The sequence below is a fragment of the Ochotona princeps genome, chromosome 10, assembly GCF_030435755.1.
Source record: "Ochotona princeps isolate mOchPri1 chromosome 10, mOchPri1.hap1, whole genome shotgun sequence".
Taxonomy (NCBI): domain Eukaryota; kingdom Metazoa; phylum Chordata; class Mammalia; order Lagomorpha; family Ochotonidae; genus Ochotona; species Ochotona princeps.
Window position 1 is genome coordinate 42591221 of NC_080841.1, and position 24648 is coordinate 42615868.

The 24648-nt window shown below is 40.7% G+C and overlaps 1 protein-coding gene across 2 annotated transcripts in view; it reads left to right on the plus strand.

Moving 5' to 3' along the window:
• Positions 1-6220: 6220 nt before the first annotated feature.
• The window catches only part of SLC35F3 (solute carrier family 35 member F3), a 320392-nt gene continuing 301964 nt past the window's right edge, over positions 6221-24648 (plus strand). Inside the window, exons 1-2 of one of the 2 annotated variants that reach the window (XM_004578528.4) lie at positions 6221-6862; positions 7208-7437. In XM_004578528.4, the coding sequence (XP_004578585.1) occupies positions 6810-6862; positions 7208-7437 (283 nt within the window). In that variant the 5' untranslated portion in view covers positions 6221-6809. Of the gene's footprint in view, positions 6863-7141; positions 7438-24648 lie in introns of those variants that run through there. The other variant, XM_058669359.1, reaches the window with a different exon arrangement.

A 24648-nucleotide genomic window follows, 5' to 3' on the forward strand; every position in this document is an offset into this window, starting at 1 on the left:
AGTCAAAAGTGTGATGTGGCTGTCACAAAAATAAGGTCAGTTGCATTGCTAATCATGTTGAGTACTGGCCATATTCTAAGGCCATTGTAAGTACTTTACATGTATTAATACCATCGAAATTTCATAATAACTCTATGCAGATGAAGGAACTGATGCTCAGAAATATTAAAGACTCACAGCTGTAATAGCATGGGAGACAGAAAGTAATAATTAGATTCCTTTGTTCTGTTTATGTCTACATCTTTCTTGAGTACAGAACATGTACTCAGGGGATTTTTTTTTTTAATCAGAGAGAATGCTGAGTTTACAAAACTTTATTCATTGTTTATCTGGGTTGTTTTCAAACATTAGTGTGCATAAGGTTCACCTTGGAAATATAGTGAGATGTAGAACTCACACACCATCACTGAGAGATGGTAATTCAGAACCAGCGTATGAACAGCTGTCCTGAGTGGTTTGCATGTCAGGTGGTCCCCCGAGGATGCTCTGGGAATACCACGTTGAAGTGTTTCTCGTGGTAGTCCAAGAATGACAAGAGGAGCTATTTCTGTAGTTAGGATGAAAAACAAAAAGACTTGTCTCAAAATCTTAGAAGGGAATATGGAGAAAGCTTTATTTTAAAAGCTTATTTTTATTTGGTTAAAATGAGAAGTGATAGAAAAGAAAAACGAGAAAGACAGATATATCTTCCATGTGCTGATTCAATTCTTAAATGTAGTCAGTCCTCAGGAATGGGCCATAAAAAAGCAAGGAGCCAGGAGTTGCATCTAGGTCTCCCAAATGGATGGGAGGGACTCAAGCATGTGTGCTATGAACTGCTTTTTCCCAGGATGGCAATTTGCAGGAAAATGCATCAGAAGAAGACACTTTAGTATGGGGTGTGCGCATCCCAGGTGCCAGCTCAATGTGCTGCCCCACAATACCTGCTCCAATAAAAAAAAAAATTGTTATTTTGTTTTGTTTTCCAGCTGGGCTAGGTCACAGCACTAGCTGGCAAGTGCCAGGACTGAGTTTGAGTCATATAATGCTTGACTGCAGTACCCTCTGGCAAGCACAAGATGCAGGGCTGGGAGAGTGCCTGGCAGGAGAACTGTGGGCATTCCCCTGTTAAGTTGTACCTAATAAAACTGGTCATGAGAATCAGGGCTAAGGGTGGACCAGGCTGGATAAGACAGTGGCACCACTTGGTATATGTGAAGGCCAGGTCTGTGGGCCAGGTGAGCTAAGCTAAGCTGCCGCACCCATGGGTGTGCATGATAGCCAGATGGGGTATGGGCTGGGCTAAGGCAGGCTGCAACAGGGGCTGGGATGCACAAAAACCAGGGATGGTGGCAGACCTAGTGGGGGTTATTGGGAGTTGCCCTTACTAGGCCATGGTACTCTCTGGTATGTGTGTGGATCAGGATGATGTTGGGCTGTCTGGGCTGGGCTTCAGCACCTGTTGGTAAGGTATGGGGCTAGGGTGGAACTGACCAGGCAGCTGTATGTGCATTGACTGGTACATGTGACAGACTGAACCTGACACTGCCCTGACTGGTGCACACAAGAGTCAAGTATGAGGTCACCCGAGATGAGGTTTCTTGGGGGACTCCTAAAGTAGATCACTGAACTCAGACTGTAGCCATGGGGTAAAATCACAGGGTGTATTGTATGATTTTAGAGTGCATGTGTAGGACTGGGCCTCCTCAGTTGCTGATGTAATGGTCAGCATGCCCAGATGTACATGCAGGCTATGTCAGCCAAATCATCTAGACCAACAGGGGACATGGAGTGCCTTGTCAGAGGGTGGAAAGCAAAACGAATTGGACAATTCTCCTGGCCAAGCTTTGTACATATTCCTGGGTCTGTGAATGTACTAAGATGGACTTTGTCAACCAATAGACCTTGGAAAGATTTTTCTCAACCTTGGAGCAGTGAAACCAACAACTTCTTATAACTTTCAAAGCGACTCAAATAAACCCTTGAAACACTCTTCCCCACATCGGGATCATCAAATGACTACCCACCAATGTCATTTGACAGCAAGGAGCAGCCCCCTTCTGTTTCTGCCCTGCAGGTACAGGAGAAAATGAAAAACGGAAACACTTGTCCCACCCACCTTCCTCCACACTTAATCCTCCCTACTCTCATCGGAGACCCATCTGGGCATGCATCCATTTCGATTATGTAAACAGTATTAAAAAGAAAATAAAAAAGAAACAAAAGAAGCTTTTGAAACACACGTCAGTGGGTACACATGCCTGCGTCGTGTGTGTGCACACACACCAGTAGAACGCCACATACCTAACACTCTTACAGAAAGGGGGCTGCCAGAGTGGAGCAGGTGGACAGGAGGAGGCTCGTATCCCAACCTTGTAGACTCCCGGATCCTCACCTCGGACTATCAGTATGGGCACCAAATACGAGATCCCAACTGCCAAGGAGACCACAGGGAATTGGAGTGCCTTCAGAGGCCGAGAACTCTGAGGTCATCCACTCACATTTGAATCTCCCACATGGGATGGAAGAAGCCCAAATCCTTCCTCGCAGGATCCAAAGTCATCAGAACAACAGCCAGGAGCCCTGAGTGGTCTACAGAAACAGAAAAACAGTAAACTCCTTTTGGGACTAGGGAGAGCAGCTTTCACTGGTCCTCACTTAGTTCCAACTTTGGATCCCCACCCTCTCCTAAAATGACCATCAGGGTCGCCCTGGAACCCCCCCCCAAACAAAACAAAACAAAAAACAACTGCAAAAAAATTAGAATAGATAGACAGAGAACAAGGAAAACTTAGAACCAGACAGGAAATGGTCTGTGTGGATTCACATATACTTTACTAGGTAGGACACGGAAATAAGTTACTCCTCACTGGGATATTGAAGATTTCTCTGCACACCCCTCCTAAAACTGTTCTGTGCCTCAACTGTTGACATACGCCTTGTTAGAGTTATAAGCCAGTTTGGATTATCCTAAAATCTGCCAAGTATAGTAAAATTATGCTTCAACACAATAAACTGCTAAATAAAAACTGAAAATAGACACGAGACAGCTGAATAGTAGCCTATAGCCATTTCAAGGTGGATAGAAGCCGGCTGTATATAAACTAAAATTGAAATGTCAATGAAGTAGTCATAGGATGTGGTTGAGAACTTGCATTTTCTAACATATCAGTCACTCAATATCATGTCAATTAACTCCATAATGTTGTAAACTGATGTTGATGTTATGTTATGGCTTTTAATTTGTTGGGACGATATTCTGCCAGCTCTGCTTTTAGACCAGAGATGGTCTCCCCAAGAAACTGTTGAACTTATCTGGACAATAAGATGCTGGACGGTATGCATGGTACATGCTTGCAATGAAAGAAGCATGACTGGATTTGAATGGTAATACTGCAATATGGTGGAGTAATCCACCATGGGGAAGGGCACGGGGAGGGGTTGGGGGAAACCCCAGAGCCTATGAAATGATGTCATAAAATGAAATGCAATAAAAAAAAGAAAGGGGGCTGGCATTTTGTACAATTACGAGGAATCTTTTTATTTATATACTTAGCTATTACTTATTACTTTTTAAGCAATGAGTTTATAGTTTTATGATCAGTACATACTATAAAAGAATATACTTAAGAATATCTTATCCAAAAAATAATTGTCCAGATGATTATCATAATTTTCCCTATTCTTTTCTTCCTAGCGGTTTTTATAGTTTCAGATCTTAGTTAAGTTGTAATTCATGTCATGTATTTTTGTTTTTGGTAAATGTATGAAATAAGAGTCAAATGTTAGTCTTCTAATTCCATCATCATAAATTGTTGAAGAGAATGTCCTTTACTTGTGCATAATTGACACTTTTGACAAAGTTTAATTATTTATAACACATTACTTTATTTCTGAGTTCTCAATTCTGTCCCATTCCTGTATATATGTGCTGTTAGTTCTAACAGTATTTTTTTAGATTCTTAGCTAAAGAGAAAGATCAAGCCAGTTTTGCTTCCTTTGTTCCAGTTTGGATGGCATTTAATTTTATTGCTTTAGTGGTCTTGTTGGATTTCTGATACTATACTGAATAAAGGTGGGGAGAGCAGAGATCTGTATCTTACTGCTAATATGAGACATAGCATTAACTGTTATGCTGTGGGTTTTTTTTTTACATTTGGCCTTTAAAATACTCAGACACAGTCTTTTTATAGCTAATTTGATGAGAGTTTTTATTGTGAAGGAATGTGGGATTTTGTCAAATGCTTTTCTACAGTTATTGATATGATCATAACATGTCTATCCTCCATTGTGCTAATGTGATATATAACCTTTATTGAGTTTCACATGTTGTACCAGCCTGGCATCTCAGGGATAAATCCCACTTGATTTTGTGTTTGAGTCTGCTAATACCCTTTTATATTTGATATGCTGGTATATTGTAGAAGTTTTTGAATCTATATTCATCAGAGATGTTGGCCTATTATTTTCTTTACCTGTAGACTCCTTTTTCTAAATTTGGTATCACAGTAATGCCAGCCTTTCAAAATATAATTAGAAACTATTTCCTTCTTATTTAGTTTTTGGAATAGTTTGAGAAGGACTAGCGTTTATTCTTCCATGAACTTTTGGTAGACATTTGCCAGGGAAGCCACAAGAGCCCAGGCTTTTATTTGTTGGGGGGATATTGATTGGATTCAATCTGCTGAGTAGTTTTAGTCCTGTTTGTATTTTCTAGGCCTGGCAGGAAGAAAGAGTTTATTCATTGTTTTCTAGAATATCTGCTCTTTTGACATATAATTGTTCATAGTAGTCTGATGATCTTTCGCATTTCTGTAGTATCAGTTATAATGTCTCATGTTTGATTTATAATATTGCTTGTTTGAATCCTCTCTTTTTCTGAGTCTAGCTGTAGTTTGTTGATTTTTTTTTCCAGAAAACCAACTGTTAGTTGGTGAACAGCTCCCTAAAAGTAAAGGCAACAAGCCACAAATAAACAAATAGAATTAAGCCAACTCAAAAGCTTCTGTAAATAAAGGAACAATCAATAGAGTGAGGAGACCCCTACAGAACAGGGGGAAATATTAGCAAACCGTGTATCTGAAGAGAGATTAAAGTCAAAACGTGTAGGGTGTTCAGACTCTCAATAGCAAGACAAGAAATCACTCAATTTAAAAATGGGCAGAAGATATATTTTTCTAAGGAAGACATGCACCTTACTAGCAAGTATATGGAAATGATGCAACCTCAGTAATCACTAGAGAAAATCAAAACCACAGTATCACTTTACATCTTTTATAATAGCTATTTTCAAAAGAAAATAAGCAGTGGTGATGATATGGTGAAAAGGATTGTGTAGTATTGATGGAAATGTCATACTTAGCCATGATGGAAAATTTATATGAAGGCGTTGCTGAAAATTAATAATGTAGCTAACAGATGATCTGGCAATCCCACTTCTAGATATCTTTCCAAATGTAAACAAACCAGCACATCAGAGCGATATCTACACTGACATTTTCATTGCTGGTTTGTTCACAGTATTGAAGTTGTGGAATCAACCATCAATGGATAAAGAAAACACCTTAACAATGTCAAGAGTTCCTCTCCATGAACATGTACAATCTACGCATTTATTTAGCTCTTTTTTTTCATCATGACTTTTGTAACTTTCCTCATAGAAATTTCACATGTCTTACTAAACATACACATATATTTCATTTTTAGGTGTGCGGATGTTAATGGCATTATGCTTTTTATTCCAAATTCCAGTTATTCGTTGCAGGTAATATTAGGATGACAGTTGATCTTTGTCCATGAAACTTGTATCCTTTAACTTGTATCTGATTTTTGTGGGGGAAAAAGGTGTATCCTGTGTTGGAAAAAGGAAACTGGAAAGTGCCACATTATTCAGAGTAGTATTTTGAGGCTGGATGATGGATATTTTCTTCGTATTTTTTTAATATTTTGCTCCAGTGAAAAATGAGTAGTTAATCTGCAGAGAATGACAAACCTACAAGATGAACAGAATGGCAGTGTATGAAAAGAGAACTGATGGAGTGACTGCCTGCTTAGTGGGGACTTAAACTCGCAGAAAGCCAGGATCCTCTGAGAGACGTTCCTGAGGCATGGCGTTGTCTACTAAAAGCCATTTATTTACTTGTCAGCCTGAGAACGAAACCAGGCTTCTTTTCTTCGAAGTAGCTTTGTAGATAGACAGTTGCGGGGAAGTGAGGAGGAACCACAGAAAGGAGAGGGAGAGAAACTGAAATACTGACTCAGGAGCTGTAAGACTTGCACGAGTCATACAGAAGCCACCTGAGCAGCAATACCCACACCCTAATGTGACCGGGAGAACTTGGCTGCCTGGTGCTGACTTCTAGTGGCGACTCCGAAAGCTGAGCGCACACCAGGCGGCGGGAAGTGGGCAGCAGCGCCCCTTGCTGGCCCTTGCGCGCCCGGGCCGGGAACATCTCTGCCCGCCCAGGTGCCTGGAGAGAAGCGCTTTGCCTAGCTAGCTCGATTGCACCAGCGACCTCGGTGTACTGGGGCGGTGGCGACGGTGACAGGCGAGGGGCGCGGTGCTGCCTCTCTGCTTCTGGCTCGCTGCAACGAACACAGCTGATCGGCCTGGAGTCCTTTGGTTGAACTGCTGCGCCCGCAGCGCGCCGCACGCCCGCAGAGGCACTCAGGGACTGACCGCGCGGGCTCGCACAGGCTGCACAGGGTGGCCAGAACCCTCCACGGGCATCGAGCCCACCTCTGCCCTGGCCGGCGGCTGCAGGGAGCTCTAGCCCAGCAGCCCTTCCGCCTCAAGTCTGGGAGCTCCCGGCCCCACTCTGCTGCTGCCTATGGGGATCCGAGAGTTTCCCGGCGGCGCACCCAGGGGCAAGAGCATCTCGATGTGAGTAGTGCCCAGTGCAAGGGTGCTCTTGAGCGAGGCGGGTGGTCTGAGCGCCGGGTTGCCTGGGTAGCCGGGACAGCTGGCGGTCTGGGGCTGGGCAGAGCGTTGCGCGCGGCGGCGGGGCTGCTTGGGAAGTTTAGGGCGTCCTCTTCCCTCGCCACTCTCCCTGACCCACGCTGTCCGAGACTGCCCCGGGATCTGGGGCTGGTGACAGCGGCGGGAGGGGAGCAGCACCGACCCTGCGGTGGCACTGGCCCCTCGAGGGTCCAGCTACGTCCTTGCTCGCCCTCGGATGTGATCCTTATCCAAGTCCCTCCTCTCTGCTGTTGCTGCCCGCGGCCTCAGTGGCATGAGGAGGTCACCGGATGTCAGTCCCCGGAGACTGTCGGACATCAGCCCCCAGCTCCGTCAGCTCAAGTACTTGGTGGTGGACGAGGCGATTAAGGAGGATCTGAAATGGTCGCGCTCCGTGGAGGACCTCACCAGCGGGCCAGTAGGACTCACGTCCATCGAGGAGCGGATTCTACGCATCACAGGCTACTATGGCTACCAGCCCTGGGCAGCGAGCTACAAAAGTAAGACTCCCTCCTGGCACTCGGCTTACCTACCCCCTTCCCCTGGCTGGTGTCCCTTAGCCTTCTGTGAACGCGCACAGCTGTGCGTCCCAACTCCCCACTCCTGCCCTGCTGAAACAGACTCTTTTTGCGAATTCAGGCAGGGGGAATGCAGATGGAGTTCTCTGGGACCTTTAGGGTTGTCTGGTTCGTTCTCTCAAGCTTGCCTCCACTTGCCTTTCTGTATCCTCAGCCCGTTTCTCCTGAGAGGTCACAGTGTAGGTAGGGTCATAATGTGCGCGGAGTCAATAAGATCCACAACGGAATCTCTAAGTGCCCTGAAGTGTACTTTTGCTCTGGATGGGAAAGTGGGACGGCACCCTGGATCTGGGCTTTGCTGGCTCTGGAGAGGAGACTCAGGAGGGGTCCAAGTCTCCCAGGTTCCACTGCTTCACAGGGCCTTCCTTTTGGAGCTGATTCCCTCCTTTGGTCCCAAGGCTTTTTGGTTCTGCCTTGGGGAGTTTCCTAAAACATGTGTTGCCTGCAAGATGGGCTAGGGGAGCAGCTGAAACTTCCTTGCCATTGCTTCCAGGTGATGGCTTTGCAGAGCTATGAACTGTTGCACAGATATTAGCCATGTGGCCAGGACTAAGCTGGCTCACACTTCTATTCCTTACCCTGGAAGAGAGAGGTTGGCCACCAGAAACTGCAGATATCTATAAACATAAGCACAATTAGGAGGTCTCATCACTGTAATCTGACTTAACAAGAGATGGCTATTTCACACCTGGGTCAGTATTAGGGAAGAACATTGATTTCTTTCATTTGTAACAGAAGATTAGACTAACAACTTGATGGCTTGGAAATGGTTTTTATCAGTCTCCTCTTGGTTGAAATTAGAACATACTTTTTTTGGTCTTTAGAGAAAGGCCAAAGAAGCAGGCTTTTGTAATTTTATTGTATCAAGCACTAACAGTATGTCTACTAAATCCTTCAAGTGTAAGTGAAAGACAGCAGTATGCTAGCAGTTAGCCTGCTAATTTTAAATTTTTTGTAGAAAGAAAGGTAGGATTTGAATGTTCTGTTTCCATGTCCTTTCTTGTTTGCAGAGCGCCGTGATGGTTGCAGTTTAACTCAGTATAAACCTTGAAAAGATTCTTTGCATCTTCCCCAGTCTAATGCCTCTGCTGGTGAGATGGTAGCTGATTTCCTGGCTTTAGATGACAGAAGGAAATCAAAGTAGCAAGTACTTTTTTTTTTTGGCTGAAAAACACTAGATTTAGGATAATGAAAATTAAAGCCCATTGGAAACCCTTTCTTTGTGGATCTGTAGGTGTGGCTCAGACACTGAATTTTTATTTCTGCTTTCCAAGTTTCTCTTAGAAAATGGATGATTTCTATTTTTCTCCCTTGCAGTGTTTGGTTTCTTCGTAACTCCAGACAGTGGTATAAATTGCACTCTTCTATGGAGTTCTTCCTCTAGTTCTCAAAGTCATAATAAGTTTTCTCTGTATAGTTCTATTTGTGACTGGCTTCGTGTGCTTTGTGGGAATTATCACCATGGTTTGTGACTTGAGGTCGGCAGGAGCTTGCAGAAGTGATATCTGTGTTAGGTACAGATATGCCCCGTAATTACGACAGGTAAAAAGATCATGTGGAAAATGAGTCCCTTGTACCACTCATAAGATTGACTACTGAGGCTTTATTGAAGGAATAAATACTAGCAGGCAAAGCTACAGTGATGCCTCTAACATTAAAAAAAAAAAAAAAAAAACCTGCTCATTCCATTTTTCTCTGTTCCCATCAGGAGGAGTATTCTTGATCCAAGGTATTCCCTTGTTGCTAAAATGCTTTAGGTGACAACTGACATTCTGATGAGTTAATTGGATTTTTAATTTTAAATTTAGAAAAGTTCATGTTTTATTCATGTAGCAAAAGAGGTTTTAGGGCAGCATTTTAGCTGTCTGCCATTTCCACCCAATTTTACAAAAGGATAATGTGCACATTTGTCCATCTGTAACACTTAATTTGTTTGTTGGCCAAAAGTTGTACTCAGCAAACTTGGAAAGATGAGGAATACAAAAAGTATTCTACAGAGAGTCTCCAGCATGAATTATGGAATTTTGAAGCCTTATAGATTGCATTATTATATCAGTATCTTTTAGTGACTAAATACTTCCCAACAGTAGGAATTGACAGTAAGTTTCTAGATTCTTTGAGAAACATTGTCAGTTGCCTATGTAGAAGCAGAACTAATTCAAATGACCAAGTACTAATTTGTAGTCTCTTCTTTAGACATCATTTGGGTAGTTAAGAAAAATCTGGCAATTGTAAGCAGAAACGAAAATTTCTTTTGCTCAGTGCTTTCAACCCACTTGGTGGGATCCACAAGTTTCACTGTATACAAGAAACTTTTTGTAGGGAGTTGTTTTCTAAAAATTCCTGTAACCCATAGGTGTGGGAAGGGGTGTGTGTGTGTATCTGTGTGTGGCTTAATTCAACTAAAAATTAAATTATAAACAAGTAGGTAAAAAGGATTGATTTCCTCTTCTGAGTGGTTTAAGTCTTCCAAGATCTGCATTTCATTGTTCTGAATCAAACCATTTGGCAGTATTCTTAGAGATGCTACAGATTTCCAGCTGTGAGTATAGCCAGAGCCCAGAATGCACCTGGTCCACAGTAAATGCTCAATAAATATTTCCTGGAATGAATGACTGGATGCGGCCTGGAATATTGATTTATCTCTGGAAGAGAGAACCTTTGACTGTATTTGTCTGTGGAGATTTGTATAATTTAATTCTTCATGTTCACCTCCTGTTCATTCACAATCGCTTGGCTTTTTCCTCGATCTCCCATCCTATGTGCTTTCTGAACCAGACTAGATCAGAAGTCTTTACAACAAGCTTTGAGTTAGTCCAGAGTTTGTCAGCCTCAACAATGTTGATACTTCGTGACAGGTGTTTCTGTGTTGTGGCAAAGTTGTTTGTGTTGTGGGTGTTTAACAGCACTTTAAACCTTCATCTGTCAACATCATATCACTGTTTACCCAAATTTTCCAGTGTTGCCAAATGTCCTGGGGTGTAGGGGAAGAGCACATATCTTTGGTGGATCATTTAATCCAAATCCCAAACTTATACTGGAAATTACTGTCTTCTGCTGACAGTAGTAAAAAGTGAGCAAGCTTGGTTTCTCAGTCCGTGACACTGTCCCCCTTTCTGTCTTTTTCTCCTAGATCCCTCTTTAGGCTTGCATGAAGGGTCAGATTCAAATGAGCAGCCTTCTGAAGATGTATAAGAGCCTGCTGCCTTTGGGAGGGCATGGCTCCATACTCATGCAACACGAAACAATAGTCTGTGACAAGCGCTTTAAAATTCTAACCAGATCTTCTCATTACTTTCTTTTCTTCCCCAACTTTTACCACAGTGAAAGAGAAATGGCCGACTACAATATTTTCTGCTTCTTCTTTCAACTTCTGTGCTGTAAAAACCAACTGGGGAAGGAGATGGCTACATATTGGAAAGGAAGATTGACAAAAATCAGGGATAATACATCCATATAGTGGGCAGCCGACCCCAGAGGTAGACATGATGGAGGGACTGTCAGCATTTGTACACAAGGATGACTGAAGTAGCTTGTTTTGAAGACTCCAGATGGCAGCCCTTAGGCAGACTGAAGGAGCAGCTCTCAGAACTCCTTTGTTTTCACTTTGTCATTGAGAAACACTTTTTCAAGCACTCACTATAAACTGAAACACAGAAATAAGTGGTGAAAGATGAAACTCACATGCTTTCATTAAGAAGCACAGATTGGCAGACACATTAGAAAACGTAGTGAGAGTTGAGTGTAAGTCACTGAGGACAAATGTTTACGTTGATAATAGGCATCTTAAAAATTTATTTTAGATGATGTTTACGTGATTGAGAAAGATATATACATGTGTGGATCACTGAATAGGGTGGGGAGGGTCGAGGAGTTGGGGGAAAATAAGACAATTGTTTTCAATTTTTTTTTCCTGTATCTCGAGGTAAGGGGAAGAGAAGGGGAGATGGCCACTCCCAGCAACTCAACCGCATCAATACCAGGGATGGGGGATGGTCACTTGATTTAATCCTATGATGCCTGATGTGGAGCATGTTCTGAGGGTATTGCTTAAGAGGTTTTGATAGTTCTGAGTTGACGTTGATTTTGTTGCTCCAAGGTTGAGGATATCCTTCCAAGGAACATTGGCTGATATAGTCCACCCTAAAGTCTCCAGTCGTCCAAATATTTGCTGCCAAAGCTTGGCCAAGAGAGTTGTCCAATTTGTTCTGCCAGCTGTGGTTCTAGATATCCTCCATAGGTCTCAATAAGCTGTCATGTCCCCCATGTGCATCTGGGTATGGTGTCTACTGCACAAGCGTCAGCAAACAAGGACATTTCACTTTGCAAAAGATTTCTCTAAAAGGTGTTTTCAACTGGTAAAATCAGATTTTTCTTGTAAAAAGAAACACCTTTTTTTTTTTTTATAAGCTTTCGTGTTGATCATGCTGATTGCTTAAAATGAGCTCCATGGTGCTGGCATATGTTATAATAAAGTTTCTGGTTTATTAGATAGGTTCAGTTTTAAGTCAGCTATTGTATGGATGGAGGTCCAGTCCTTAAAGACCACCCATCCATGGTCCATTCCTGCCTGCCAGTGGTGACATGAACTGTGGGTCAGGAACATGTTGGCTACTGAGCAAAGCCTAGCAACGTTTAGTAGTTTGAGCTGATAAAATGTAGGACACTAAATAGCATGCCTGGTGACAAGAATATCGCACATTTCAAGACCCTTTGGCTAGGGGCCCGGCGCCATGGACTAGTGGCTAAGGTTCTTGCTTTGAACGGGCCAGGATCCCACATGGGTGCCGATTCTAATCCCGGGAGCTCCACTTCCCATCCAGCTCCCTGCTTGTGGCCTGGGAGGGCAGTCGAGGATGGCCCGGAGCACTGGGACCCAGCACTCGCATAGGAGACCCATAGAGAGGTTCCTGACTCCTGGCTTTCAGATCGGTGCAGCACCGGCCATTGCAACCTTTGGGGAGTGAATCATTGGACGGAAGATCTTCTTCTCTGCCTCTCCTCCTCTGTGTATATCTGACTTTCCAATGAAAATAAATAAATCTTTAAAAAAAAAAGATCCTTTGGCTTTAAATACTATATGGGGTTTGTCTGGGGTGAAGGGGTGGGGTTTGTGAGGAGCAATTGTCTTTGTACTGTTTGTGTCATATCAGACAGAACTGGGTGTGTAACTTGCTGGTGGAGGTAACCAGTGCTAAGTAGAATGGCGGCTTGTAGTATGATTGAATTCATGGTGGGGAACTTCTGTTTGATCCTCCCAAAATAGTTCAGGTCAGGCCAGCAATTCAAGAATGACCCAATTGTAATAGATTAATAATTTGGTTGTAAAGTTTGTTGCAAAATGCAACTTGGCATATGTCACATGAGATAAAAAGTTTTTTTTTAAAGGAATAAGTTGGAGTAGGGTGGGGAACGAGGTGAATCTTTTTAGAGCACAACATTTAAATTTAAGGTGTCAGGGAATAAAGTTGATTCCTGAATGTAAGTCCATTCTAAATTAGTAAAACATTTTCTGAACAGTGGGCCTTTAGCGTCCCATTCCACAGTTTCTCGTGCCTGCCTGGGCTTCTGAGTGCGGCTTGCTGGTAGCTCAGACCCTGGGCCACATATTTGGATTCTTGTCACCCCAGCAGGCATGGGCAGGTGTGAAACAGCAGATGGGATCTCTCTCTCTCTCCCTCTCTCACTTTCTCCCAGTGCAATGTTTTATGAGTTCTGACACAATTAAATGTAGAGTTGTTATATTTTAAGGAAGCACATTGTTCCCCAGATCACTCAGATCTTTACCAGAGGGTTAGAAACCTGTTGCATCTGGTTGTGAAGGGCAAATGTACTCACCTGTTAGGCTGCAAAGTCTTCCAAACTTTAAATAAAAGAGGCTTGGGCAAGGATATTACATGGTGTTATTCAGAAGTCTGTCCTAGGTCTCTTTATAAAGTCTAAAATATTTCTGGTCAGAGTTGATCTTTTTCTATAGCAGCAAGAAAAATTCAAGTTAGTTGCACTAAAAAATTTAGTATTTTAACGTAAATTTATATAATTCCACTTGCATACACACACACACACACACACACACACACACGGTCTCCAACTATCAACATTTCTTTGAGGTGTTCCAGAATTATCTTGTATAGAATATACAATTTCTGTAGTCTTCCTTAGTATAAACATGACTTCCATATTATGAGATCTGTTAGACCTTTGCCTTAATTCATCTAAAATCACTGGCAAGTGATCTCTTACAGCAGGATCCCATTATCCAATATCATAGCAGGATTTTTCTTCAGTTTAATAACCTCATTTGAAAAATGGTATGGAAAAATGAGTGTAGTCTAGCAAAAAGGAAATCAATGGAATTGAACATGAAGTTTTATAGGAAAAGTTTAAGCATTGCCTTTATGAGAACAACAGCAGATGCCATTTGTAATGTCGTTGCCTCACAGTGGCCTCTTACATGCCTTGTGTCATGTTCTCATTTTGGGCCCTTAAAAGCAAGACCAACATTTTCTACCAACTTGACAATATAGATTACACTGGAGGCAGAATTCTGAGCCACACTACCTTCCATGGTTTCTCCCTCTGAGAATTTATAGTGGAAATAAAGACTCTGTGGTCCGATTTGGAATAGTTTCTTGAATGAATGGCATATTGGGCATATTCTTCTATCTTCCATGTGGATGGGGAGGCAGAGAAATTTATTCTGCGTAGAAGAAGGTGGCAGATGTGGAAATCAACCTGGAGAGCAGTAGTGGTTATCAGGACTTGATGCAAAGCTGTTTTTCCTTCCCTGATATAGATCTTACTGCAGCTCCTGCCAGCCTCCAGGTACTACCATGGCAATGCACGGCTCCTTCCTGCAAAGTGAGCATAACCCAGGCTTTGTTCTGTACACCAGTGTGCTGCTATCTGGGTAAGATTTCTGAGCCACTATATTCAGGTCTGTGAAAGATAAAGCAAAGAGTATGGGCTAAAGAGTTTTTAAGTGAAAATAAGCAATTGCTTTCTGATGACTGAAATAATAAAGCCACTGTAGAACGATGTGGACACTAAGTAACCCCAGCTGGAGTAAGTGTGTACCTGTCCCATGGCAGGGGGCTGAACTAGATTTTGCTGTACATACTGTCTTTCATTCTATGCAGTGGTGAATATAACTTGATCAATATATTAAGTGAACAATTGTATTTCCTTGTCTTATTACATAGCATCACAAGGTATTTCTGTGGTTATGAATGTGGTAAATTCTATTACGATGTTGGTGACAAGCTACTGAACAATTGACTAGAATATAGATGCATTTTTTTTTTTTGCTATCAGCTTGAGGTAGCCTTCAGTTATGATAGCATTTGAGATTGTAGGAAGTAAATTACTCCATTCAGGTGGTTTGAAGCTTTGAATGTTAGAGGCTGTTTGAGCCTCCCGAGATGTGGAGGTGTTTTCAAAGCCATCTGCTAGGTTTGGATAATGTTTTCCGTGACATTCATATGTTTCTCCTTGTGAATATGTTATGCATCATCCTGTAGTAGTTGACTAGATTAGAATCTGTATGGAAATTATTTGTATCTGTCTTGTAACCATGCATTGTTGTAAAAATTTGGATATATTTTCAGTGTTTTAAATGGTGCTTCTTTATTCCTTTATTTTTTAAAGAAATTGAGTTTTATGTTTCTCAGTGAATAAATATAAAGACATCTTCTTCTTCAAAATAGAAATACATTTATGATTATAGGCATGGAAGAATTAGGTTTTTTTCCACATTCCATTACTGCTGTGTATGTGGGAGTTTAATAAACATTTTTTTATGGTAGTGATGCGCTGTGTTGGCATTCAGTATTAAGGAAGGACTGGAAGTTCCCTTCTTCCTGTTATTCATATTATTCATATTATTCTTTAAATAATTAGCTAAGGAAGTAGTTTGAAGACTGTGTAAATGCTGTAACACAAAACAACAATTTTAAAGGTTTATCCAAAGTTTTTTACTTCAATTTAGGATTTTGGTTTTTAAAATAATATTCATGAAAACCTTATATAGGGATATCTGGTATTATGTAGTGAATATGTATACACAGTTACATATAAATAAAAGTGTATGCCATTAGAACTGATTTTTGAAGCACTAGGAAAATGAAATATTGCTTATATGTTTGTTCTGTGATCAGCATCATATATGGTGAGTTTCTCAAAATCTGTTGAAGGTTTTCCAGGTAGTGATTTAGTGGTGGAAGGAACTCTTGCCACTTGGATCCACCACTTCCATGTTCCATTCCAAGAAACCTGTAGACAAAACAAGGTCCAAAAAATAACTGTGTGAGATTACAGGCACTCCATGATAGGGCTCTGTCGAGAAGGGTTTAGAAACAAGTGAAACAACAGAAATTACTAAGAATTACTATTCACTTATTCACAAATCCATCTGTCCATCCATCTATCCATTGGAAAAATCTGTCACTCATTTGATCATCAAAATAGTCCACTGGTCTAAATCGAAGTCAGTATATTCACTTTAAGGTGAACAGATCTGAAATATATGGTTATGTTTCTATGTGCTAAGAAATTGCATAGCCGGGAAATGAATCATATGTTTATCAGTCTGTAAGTTGGTTTGGGACCAATCAACTTCTCTTGTCTTGGGACCATCTCCCAGGTGTACCACACTTCTTTTTGGTTCTTTGTGAACGAGATATTTTTGGATAATTTGAGCCAACATTAACCAGCTGTAAACTAAACTTTATAGTATTACATAGTGTTTTATTGTAAGGCACCATAAAGTGCAAGTTCACTACAAAAGAGGATATTAAGCCCCAGGGAACTACTTTTCCTCTTCCTTTGAAAATTTGAGCTCTACTGCCATAATCAGAGTTCTAATTTGTATCTCAGAACATTAAACACTTTTCCTCTTTTATGAAATCGTCCAGCAACAAAGATTTTTGACTGGGTTAATGAGATTAATCTACTAAACCAGCACATTTCTTTCCTAATGTTTTATGCTGCAGGCATTCTGTTTCTTTCCAGTTGCACATAAAAAGCCAGCCTGTTTTTCTTCTTCTAACTAGGGGCCTGGAAGAAATAATATGCACTAGAATTCAAAGGATTTGGTATGTACTCTCAGTTCTACCTGTTCTCTCCTGCACAATTGCATATTCAGTTTGTACAATTTCTCCAATGCCTTTAGGAGAAAATTAGGTGCTTCATGGAAATGATCCTTGGATGCTAATCTCCTACTTATTCACCTTACACATTATAGCATTATCTAGCTAATATAAATGTGAAGGGAGCAATGTTTCTAAGAGGCATCTCTACTTTTACATAGTAATAAGAATCAAAATGTCTTGTTTAACATGACTGCTACTTTGCATAGCATCAAGAATGATAAAATCTGGATTTCTGTTCATCACTTTCTTGCTGTCTTTAATCCTGAAGTCATTTGCCTTTTATGGATCTAAGGTACAGCGATATGGTTGAGCTGGAACTGAGGAGGAGGTTAGGTTGTTGGGGGATTTTACCTCAGTGGCTCCTGGCTTCCTGGCTGACCAGTCCCTTTTCTTCATTCCTACCTTTTGTTTGTGTGGAGCACATGGATGTCTGATTTTCAGCTTCTTTGCAACTGTTGAGGAGAGGGTCTAGGGTCTTTTGAGTCAGTATCAGTCAACTAGTCTGATACTCTGGATTGCTCCATGATTTTCAGCTGATGTGACTTCTTTGTGTGGAAGGAGACGTCTTAGGTGGCCAGGATCTCTTGGCCATCTTATGTCTGGTCAGAGAATGAGATATGATAAAATGTTACCTTTTGGTTGCTTGGATCTCTTGTTCTAAGGTCCCAGCAGAGCACCATTGCTGTCACCATTTTTATGTTGTATGTATGCTGCTTTGTGGGAAATATGATTGTAAAACACATTTTAGGGGCAATTGAGGAAATTTTTAAATCTGCATTTTCTTAAATTATTTTATGGAGTATTATTATTTATAATGGAGCTTAGTAGTTTTGGTGTGGTTTGGGTAAAGTGTCCTATTGTCCAGAAAATAATCTCAGATAACCCTAGTAAGTAACTTCAATAAATTACTTTCAAATAATTCTAATAAGTAACTTTCAAATAAAACCAAGTATAAATATATTAAATGGCAAATGAGCAAATTGTGGCAAAATTTTGATATTTGGTGAATCTAAATTAATGTGTATTTGTTCATGGACTGATTTCACAACTTTCTGTACATGTGAGCATTTTCAAAATAAAAGGAAATTATCATTGTTACAGCCATGAAATACCATAGTTTAGTCTTGAAAGAAAAATGTTGTATTTGGTGCTATTACATCAGAATTTGGTGAAAAAAAGTAGGGGGAATAGTGTGAACCCTGATAAGTTATCCTAAGAGGAGGCAAAAATTCATCCTCTTAAAGACCAGCCCTGTTTCTGGCTCTGGTAATTCTCAAAGCCATCTTCTAGGCAGAACCACGTCTAACATGACATCTGCCTGTTTCCCTCCCCTGCCTCTGGCCACGTCATCATCCCTCAAATGTGCTGACCAGTATCTGGTGAAACGTTTTAGATTACAAGATTCTTTCAGTGAAAGCTTTTTTTTTTCATTAATTTAGGTGCCACATGGTTTAACTTTGTACCCTACATAAATAGTTAGGCAAGGGCTAGAGTTGTGGCAGAGCTGGTAAAGCCACTATCTTCCGTCTTTCCTTATGGGCATCAGTTTGAGTCCTAGCTGCTCCACTTCTGATCCGTCTCCTTGATAATGGCCTTGAGAAAAATAGTAGAAGATGGCCCAAGTGATTTGACCCCTGCTACCCATGTGAGAGACCTGGATGAAACTCCTGACTCCTAGACTCAGCCTGGTTCAGCCCTGGTCATGAAGGCCATTTGGGGAGTGAACTAGCGTAGGGAAGATACGTCTATCTCCAACTCTGACTTTCAAATCGATGGAAAAATCTTTAAAATAATAGCAATAATTAGGACTTGGGAACCATTTAATACTTGCCTTACCTGGTGGCAGACAAGTAATACAACATCTTGGTCTACCAATTTGGCTATTTTTTCGAAAAGATTTATGAACTTGTAGGACAGTTTGTGTTTCACATATTTGGCTTTTTGAAGGCTGGAGTCACATCCTCCCATTGCATTTTTAAAGTTTTCTCCTGTCTAGCTTTCACTTATGGCCTAGCACTCTGTCCCTCCTTCTAGCTTCCAAGGATTAAAGTAGAGCCACAGAGGGGAAGATTGGGAGAGCATATCTTTCTGAAGCTGCTCCCAAAGAAGTTGCTCTGTCATTGCTCCATGGAGAAGGATGGGCTAATGCAAGACACCAAAAGGATCCAGTGGGATCCCAGGTTTCCTTGTGCTGTTTGCAGACCACAGACACTAAAAATTTCCATTGACCTTTGGTACTCCCCAACAGTCAAGATAGAGCTGGATACCATAAAGAATCCTCTCTAGGGAGGGCATTATTGTTGCTGTTTGAATCTACATTCAATGAGAGCACAAAGAGACCACACTGACAGTTAATCAGAGATAATATTACTTTTGCCTCAAGGTGAATATGGCAGAATTGGAAGAAATATTGTAAGTTACAGGGTTTTTCTTATTAAAAAGAAGATCTACTTCTTAAGGATAAAAGGAAGACCATTTCCAGTGAAATGGAGGCAGAAATACTATTGTCTTAAATAGCAAATAGTCATTGAGAGTGGAGATGATTGACTGATTTCCAAATAGAATACGCACAAGATCAGAGAAAGGAGTATTGTGTGAAACACTAGAATGGGGTTTGCATTTCAAACAGTGTTTATGAGAAAGAACTGTGAAGTTGCTGAAACTGGGGGAGCAGAGATGACAACTGCTCTCTAAAGCTTCCAAGAATACATATGTAGTTGTTTTAGATGGGTATGTGCCTTTGGGGACAAACCCTAAGGGGATTGCCAGTGTCTGCTCTCTGGTGTTCATGCCTTCACATAATCCGTCTCCTTGAGTGGAACTGGAACATGTGACTAGCTTCAAACCAATGCCTGTGACCAACAGAATGTGGCATATAAGAGGATCTCACTTCTAGAATTGTGTTATGTTACATAAGAGTCCAAGTTGCTAGCAAGCTTGCTTTGGATCTACATTCCTTGTCAATCTTGTTGGGAGGTCCATGTGGCAAGGGGCTTTAGGTAGCCTTTAACAGTTGAGACCAACAGACAGCAAAAATTGAAGCTTATCATCCTGTAACCACAAGGCAGTGAATGTACTATTCAGCTGTCTCGTGTCTATTTTTATTTTTGCATTTAGCAGTTTATAGTGTTGAAGCATAATTTCTACTGAACTTGGCGGATTTTAGGATAGTCCAAACTGGCTTATAACTCTAACAAGGTACATAGACATATTAGCTTCTTATATTTTAAATGAAATCTTCACAATTCTACTCGTATAATCCAGATAATTACCGTGATAATAACCAGTAAGCCAAATGAGTTAAATTTTAACTGTATGACTCAGATACATTTGACTTGCCTTAAAAATACCATTAAAAATGTGAAAAATCAATTCTTTCCAGAAATATTTTAATAGGAATATTTTAAAATACATGTAGCATTAATGCAAAATATCCAAAATAAAATGAATGTAAATTTTAAGTTTACTACTTGAGTAAATGTCTAAAAAATATGCTCTTGTTTACTGCATCCAGGTTACAAAAAAATAATGTTACTAGTATAGAAGTTATTTTTTGACAGCCATATGAGAAATATTCCTAATCTTAAAGTGATCAAGAAAGGTTTTCACTCTCCAGCAAAGATAGCTACCTACAGAGGTAAAAGATGAAAATACAATTGTACCCTGTGATTTATAAGGAAGCTGAAACTAGCTCAAGTTTTTTGTCATAGTGATGAAGACATCTTTCTAATTCTTACCTGGACACCTTCTGAAAAATTTAATCTCAGCATGCTTGCTGGAAGCTTTAGATTTACTTTCTCACTATAGTGTCCCTTTGAAAAAAGTGTCTTCCAGACAAGATTTCCATGCTGAGATTTCTAGGTGTTTATACATGCATGGACCCTTTTTTTCCTCTAGCATCATAACACTGAAATCAGTTATTTTAGATTTTGTGTTGGAACCAACACCTAGGTTATCTCTGCATCTGAGTCAATTGATTGCTTTGTTTCTTTTGCAAGAGATTGCTTTCATGATTTTTGTTTGAATATTGGGCATAACGTATTCAAGAACAAGAGACTGGGTTAGATACTGTTGGTGGTGCCCAAAGTTAGCACACAACTTTCATTTTGCCATTAGCAGTGTTTAATCTAGCTGGAAATTGGTCTCAGACTGAGTGTTGTTGTCCTTTTAAATCCTCCCCTCAACTGTTGAGCATTGCATGTATCCTAAAAGGAGCAGAGGACTTCCTGCTTCACCTTTGGAGGGAGCCATCAGGGATCCTATTCCTACTTCAGAAGCAATGAATTTTTCCCTGAAAAATTCAGAAGCAATGAATTTTTAGCTTCTTAAAACTTTTATTTTTATATGAGAAAAAGTATATTAGAAAACACTTAGGGAAGTTTATAGAGCTTTATTCTTTTCTCCCAGAAGGCTGTGCTATCCTAAAAGACCCCTTTGGTCTCTTGCTGTGACCTTATCCTTCTAATGGGCTGCTTGGTGGAAACTGTGAGAATGGGTTGGCATCTAAGTGCCTGAACCTCCTGCTGTTCCAAATGGATACTTTCTCTTCATTGTATCGTTAAGAATTCATTGAAGATGTAGCTTATTTTTTTCTTATTCATGGTCATGGAAGCTTTGTCTTCCATCCATTTTCTATTAAAGCACAACAGATGGCAGATTTCAGCTCAACTTAGAAGCACCTGTCTCTGGATTGGTGTCCATGTTTGCCTTTGACCTCAGCTTTCCTTGGGCTGAATAACCATCATAATGTTGTGGATTACACAGTGTCTTTTGTTGTTTTTGTGGAGTAGTACTCTCTGAGTCATTGTGGAACTTGACCCTAAGTCTTAATATTAATTGCATGTTTGGTTTTGGAGTTGGTCAAGTCTAGCCAAAAAGTGCTAAACGTTACCACACGATGTAGATACATCTTGCTCAGTGGCTGGATGCTTCCTGATGCCCCAGGTTAACTTGGTGAAGACAGAGATGCTTGTCTTAGGAAAATATTATTGATTTTTTGATAGTTGTTTGTGAAAAGGAAGCAAAGTGACATCTCCAGCTCAGTTTGAAGGAGAGCAAATTTTCAATGGCTGTATAAATTGTTGTAGATTACTATCCTGTCTGTATCATCACACTTTTGATCGATCTCTTACAACCTATGCCTGTCATTATGAAACCCACATCTCAGAACACAAGAGGAGAGGCTGGCTGAGCATTTGATGTCCCTTTTTGAGTGCCCATCCAGTTCCACTATCTTTTAGGCTCTGGCTTTTTGTGATGATAAGACTTGCCAGTTAGTACTTTTTAGTCCCTTTTCCCATTCATGTCTACCCCCACGGGTCCAGCAGATCAGAATATGTGGTAGCATTTGCAACATAAAAATAAAACACTACCCTGAATCCTTAAAAAGAGTAAAATTGAAACATATACTTGAAGCTCCAAGATGGCAGAATAGACTAAGAACACATTTAAATGGACAGAGAAACATTTAATCAGGATGAAGCAGAGCGGACACATTCCAGGAAAAAGGAGAGGACACAACAACAGCAGAGGGGGTACCTGCAGACTGACAGACATAGGAAGGCAGCGAAAACAATGGTGTGGTGTTGCAGTGACTGATACTCCAGCGACAATCAGCTAACAGCGATCTGAACCCCACCAGCAGCCAGAACTCCACCAGCAACCAGGTGGGAAGGGACTTTCACTGAGAGCTTGGGAGGTGAACCCAGACAAAGAACCGTCTGTCCTGCTGGTCTGTTTGATCTGACCTGGAGCAGAGACAGAGCAGCAGATCCCAGATGGGCAGTGTGAGAACAGGGTGGATTTCACAGCACAGTCAGTCCCATATAGCCAAATTGGGCGGCATTTTTCTTAAGGAGGCAAAAGCAAGGTAAAGGATTGAGAATATGCAGAGCTGAGAATGAACTCATTTCTGACCCAGAGAACTGCAGCAATGTGGCATTCTACAGGTCCCACCCAAGACAGGTCTGGGCAGCCCTGAGACCTGACGGCCAGCAGATCAAGAACTATAGTAGTGGCACGTCAGGCGCCATTTTGTACAGTGTGGCAAAAGTTTTAGGACTATAGGGGACAACAGTGAACTGTGCATGTGCTGAGCTCGCGAGAGCTCACAGAGTTCAGTGGATTGCACTGGTCCCATAGGAAAATAATACCGACTGTGGCATTGTATGGATCAAAATAAGTCTTTGTGGCACCCAGACCTAATGGCCAACAGGTTCCGACAAGATCAGCACCACCAACAGCCTAGCTATATAGGACACCTGTTGTCTGCCTAATCCTGGGACCTGCTCCAACTGGAAGTGGGAGAAAGGTTGCAGACACAACAGTGCAATCTCAGCATGATATCACAGGAGGTAGTGAGTGGTGAGCCAGGATCTGGGGCTATGGAGATCATGGTGGAAATCTAACATTAGAATCTAGACATGGAACTTACTGGAGGGAGTGGCACAAAGAGCTGTGTACCAATGGCAATAAGTAAAATCAAACTGTAGACCTGTGGGTGAAACAGCTTAGAAACCTGCCCCAAGGAGAAGACTCTGCTAACCAGAAGTACAATGACCAAGAGCAAAAGAAGAGACAGAGGCAAAACGAATATTACTGAAGATTCCCCTGCACAAGGAACAAAACCCTATGCCAACCTCAGAATTAACTGAGGAAGACATCGAGAAAATGGGGGGCACAGAATTCAGATAACTGATTATAGAGCTTCTTATCAACAATGAGAAGCACATACAAGAGTTCAAATAATGTGAGGAATATATTACACAAGAATAGCAGCAATAAAGCAAATAAAGGTTGATATATCAGAAATTAAGTACACAGTAGAGCAAATTAAAAGTACAGTGGAGAGTCTCCAAAATAGAATGAAGCAAGCAGGAGAAAGAATCTCAGAATTGGAAGATATTTCCTGTCATCAGGGGAAAGCAAACAAAAAACTGAAAGCAGAGCTGGATCAGGCCAAAAAAAGTATTCAAGAATTGAAAGACACTATTAAGAGGCCTAATATAAGAGTTATGGGAGTCCCAGAAGGTGCAGAAAGAGAAACTGGTTTTACAGATATATTTAATGAAATAATAAGGGAAAATTTCCCTAATCTAGAGAATGAATTGGGAAACAACATCCAGGAGGGACACAGAACTCCCAACAGGCTTGACCAAAAGAGATCTTCACCAGGACACATGATTATCCAGCTCTCTTCAATCAAACATAAGGAAAAGATCCTTAAATATGCATGTGAAAAAAATCAATTGACATGTAAAGGAATGTCAGTTAAACTCACAGGAGACCTCCCACAGGAAACTCTACAGGCCAGAAGAGAATGGAGAGACATATTCCAGATTCTGAAAGAAAAAAAAAAAATGTCGGTCCAGAACAAGATACCCAGAAAAGCTTTCCTTTGTCTTTGAAAATGAAGTAAAATTCTTCTACAGTAAAAAAAAATTAAAAGAATATGCCTCTTCCAAACCTGCCCTACAAATGATACTTGAAGATGTTCTCTTGATAGAGAAGAGGAATAGCGCTCACCAAAACCAAAGGCAAATGTGAAGAACATGCTAATAAAATAACAACAGAAAACTAAATCAATGAACAATCCATTTCTAAAATGACAGGACCAAATTACCAGCCAATCATGTTAACACTGATGAAAATGTCTTAAACTGATCAATTAAACGTCATTCAATAGTAGACTAGATTAAAAAACAAAACCTATCTATTTGTTGCCTACAGGAAACATATCTCACCAACAAAGATCAGCAGAAACTATATCTCATGGATTTTGATAGGTTTTTTTGTTAGTTTCATTTCTTCAAAACTCTTTCTCATTAAATTCTTCACTGACTCATAGATCATACAGTAGCATTACTTTCTTCAAGAAGGTTCTTCATTTCTTTTTTCTTTCTTTTGCTGATTTTGCATTGTGGCTTTTCATTTACGGGGATGCATAGTAACTGTGTAGTTGAGACTATCATATCCAGATGTGAAG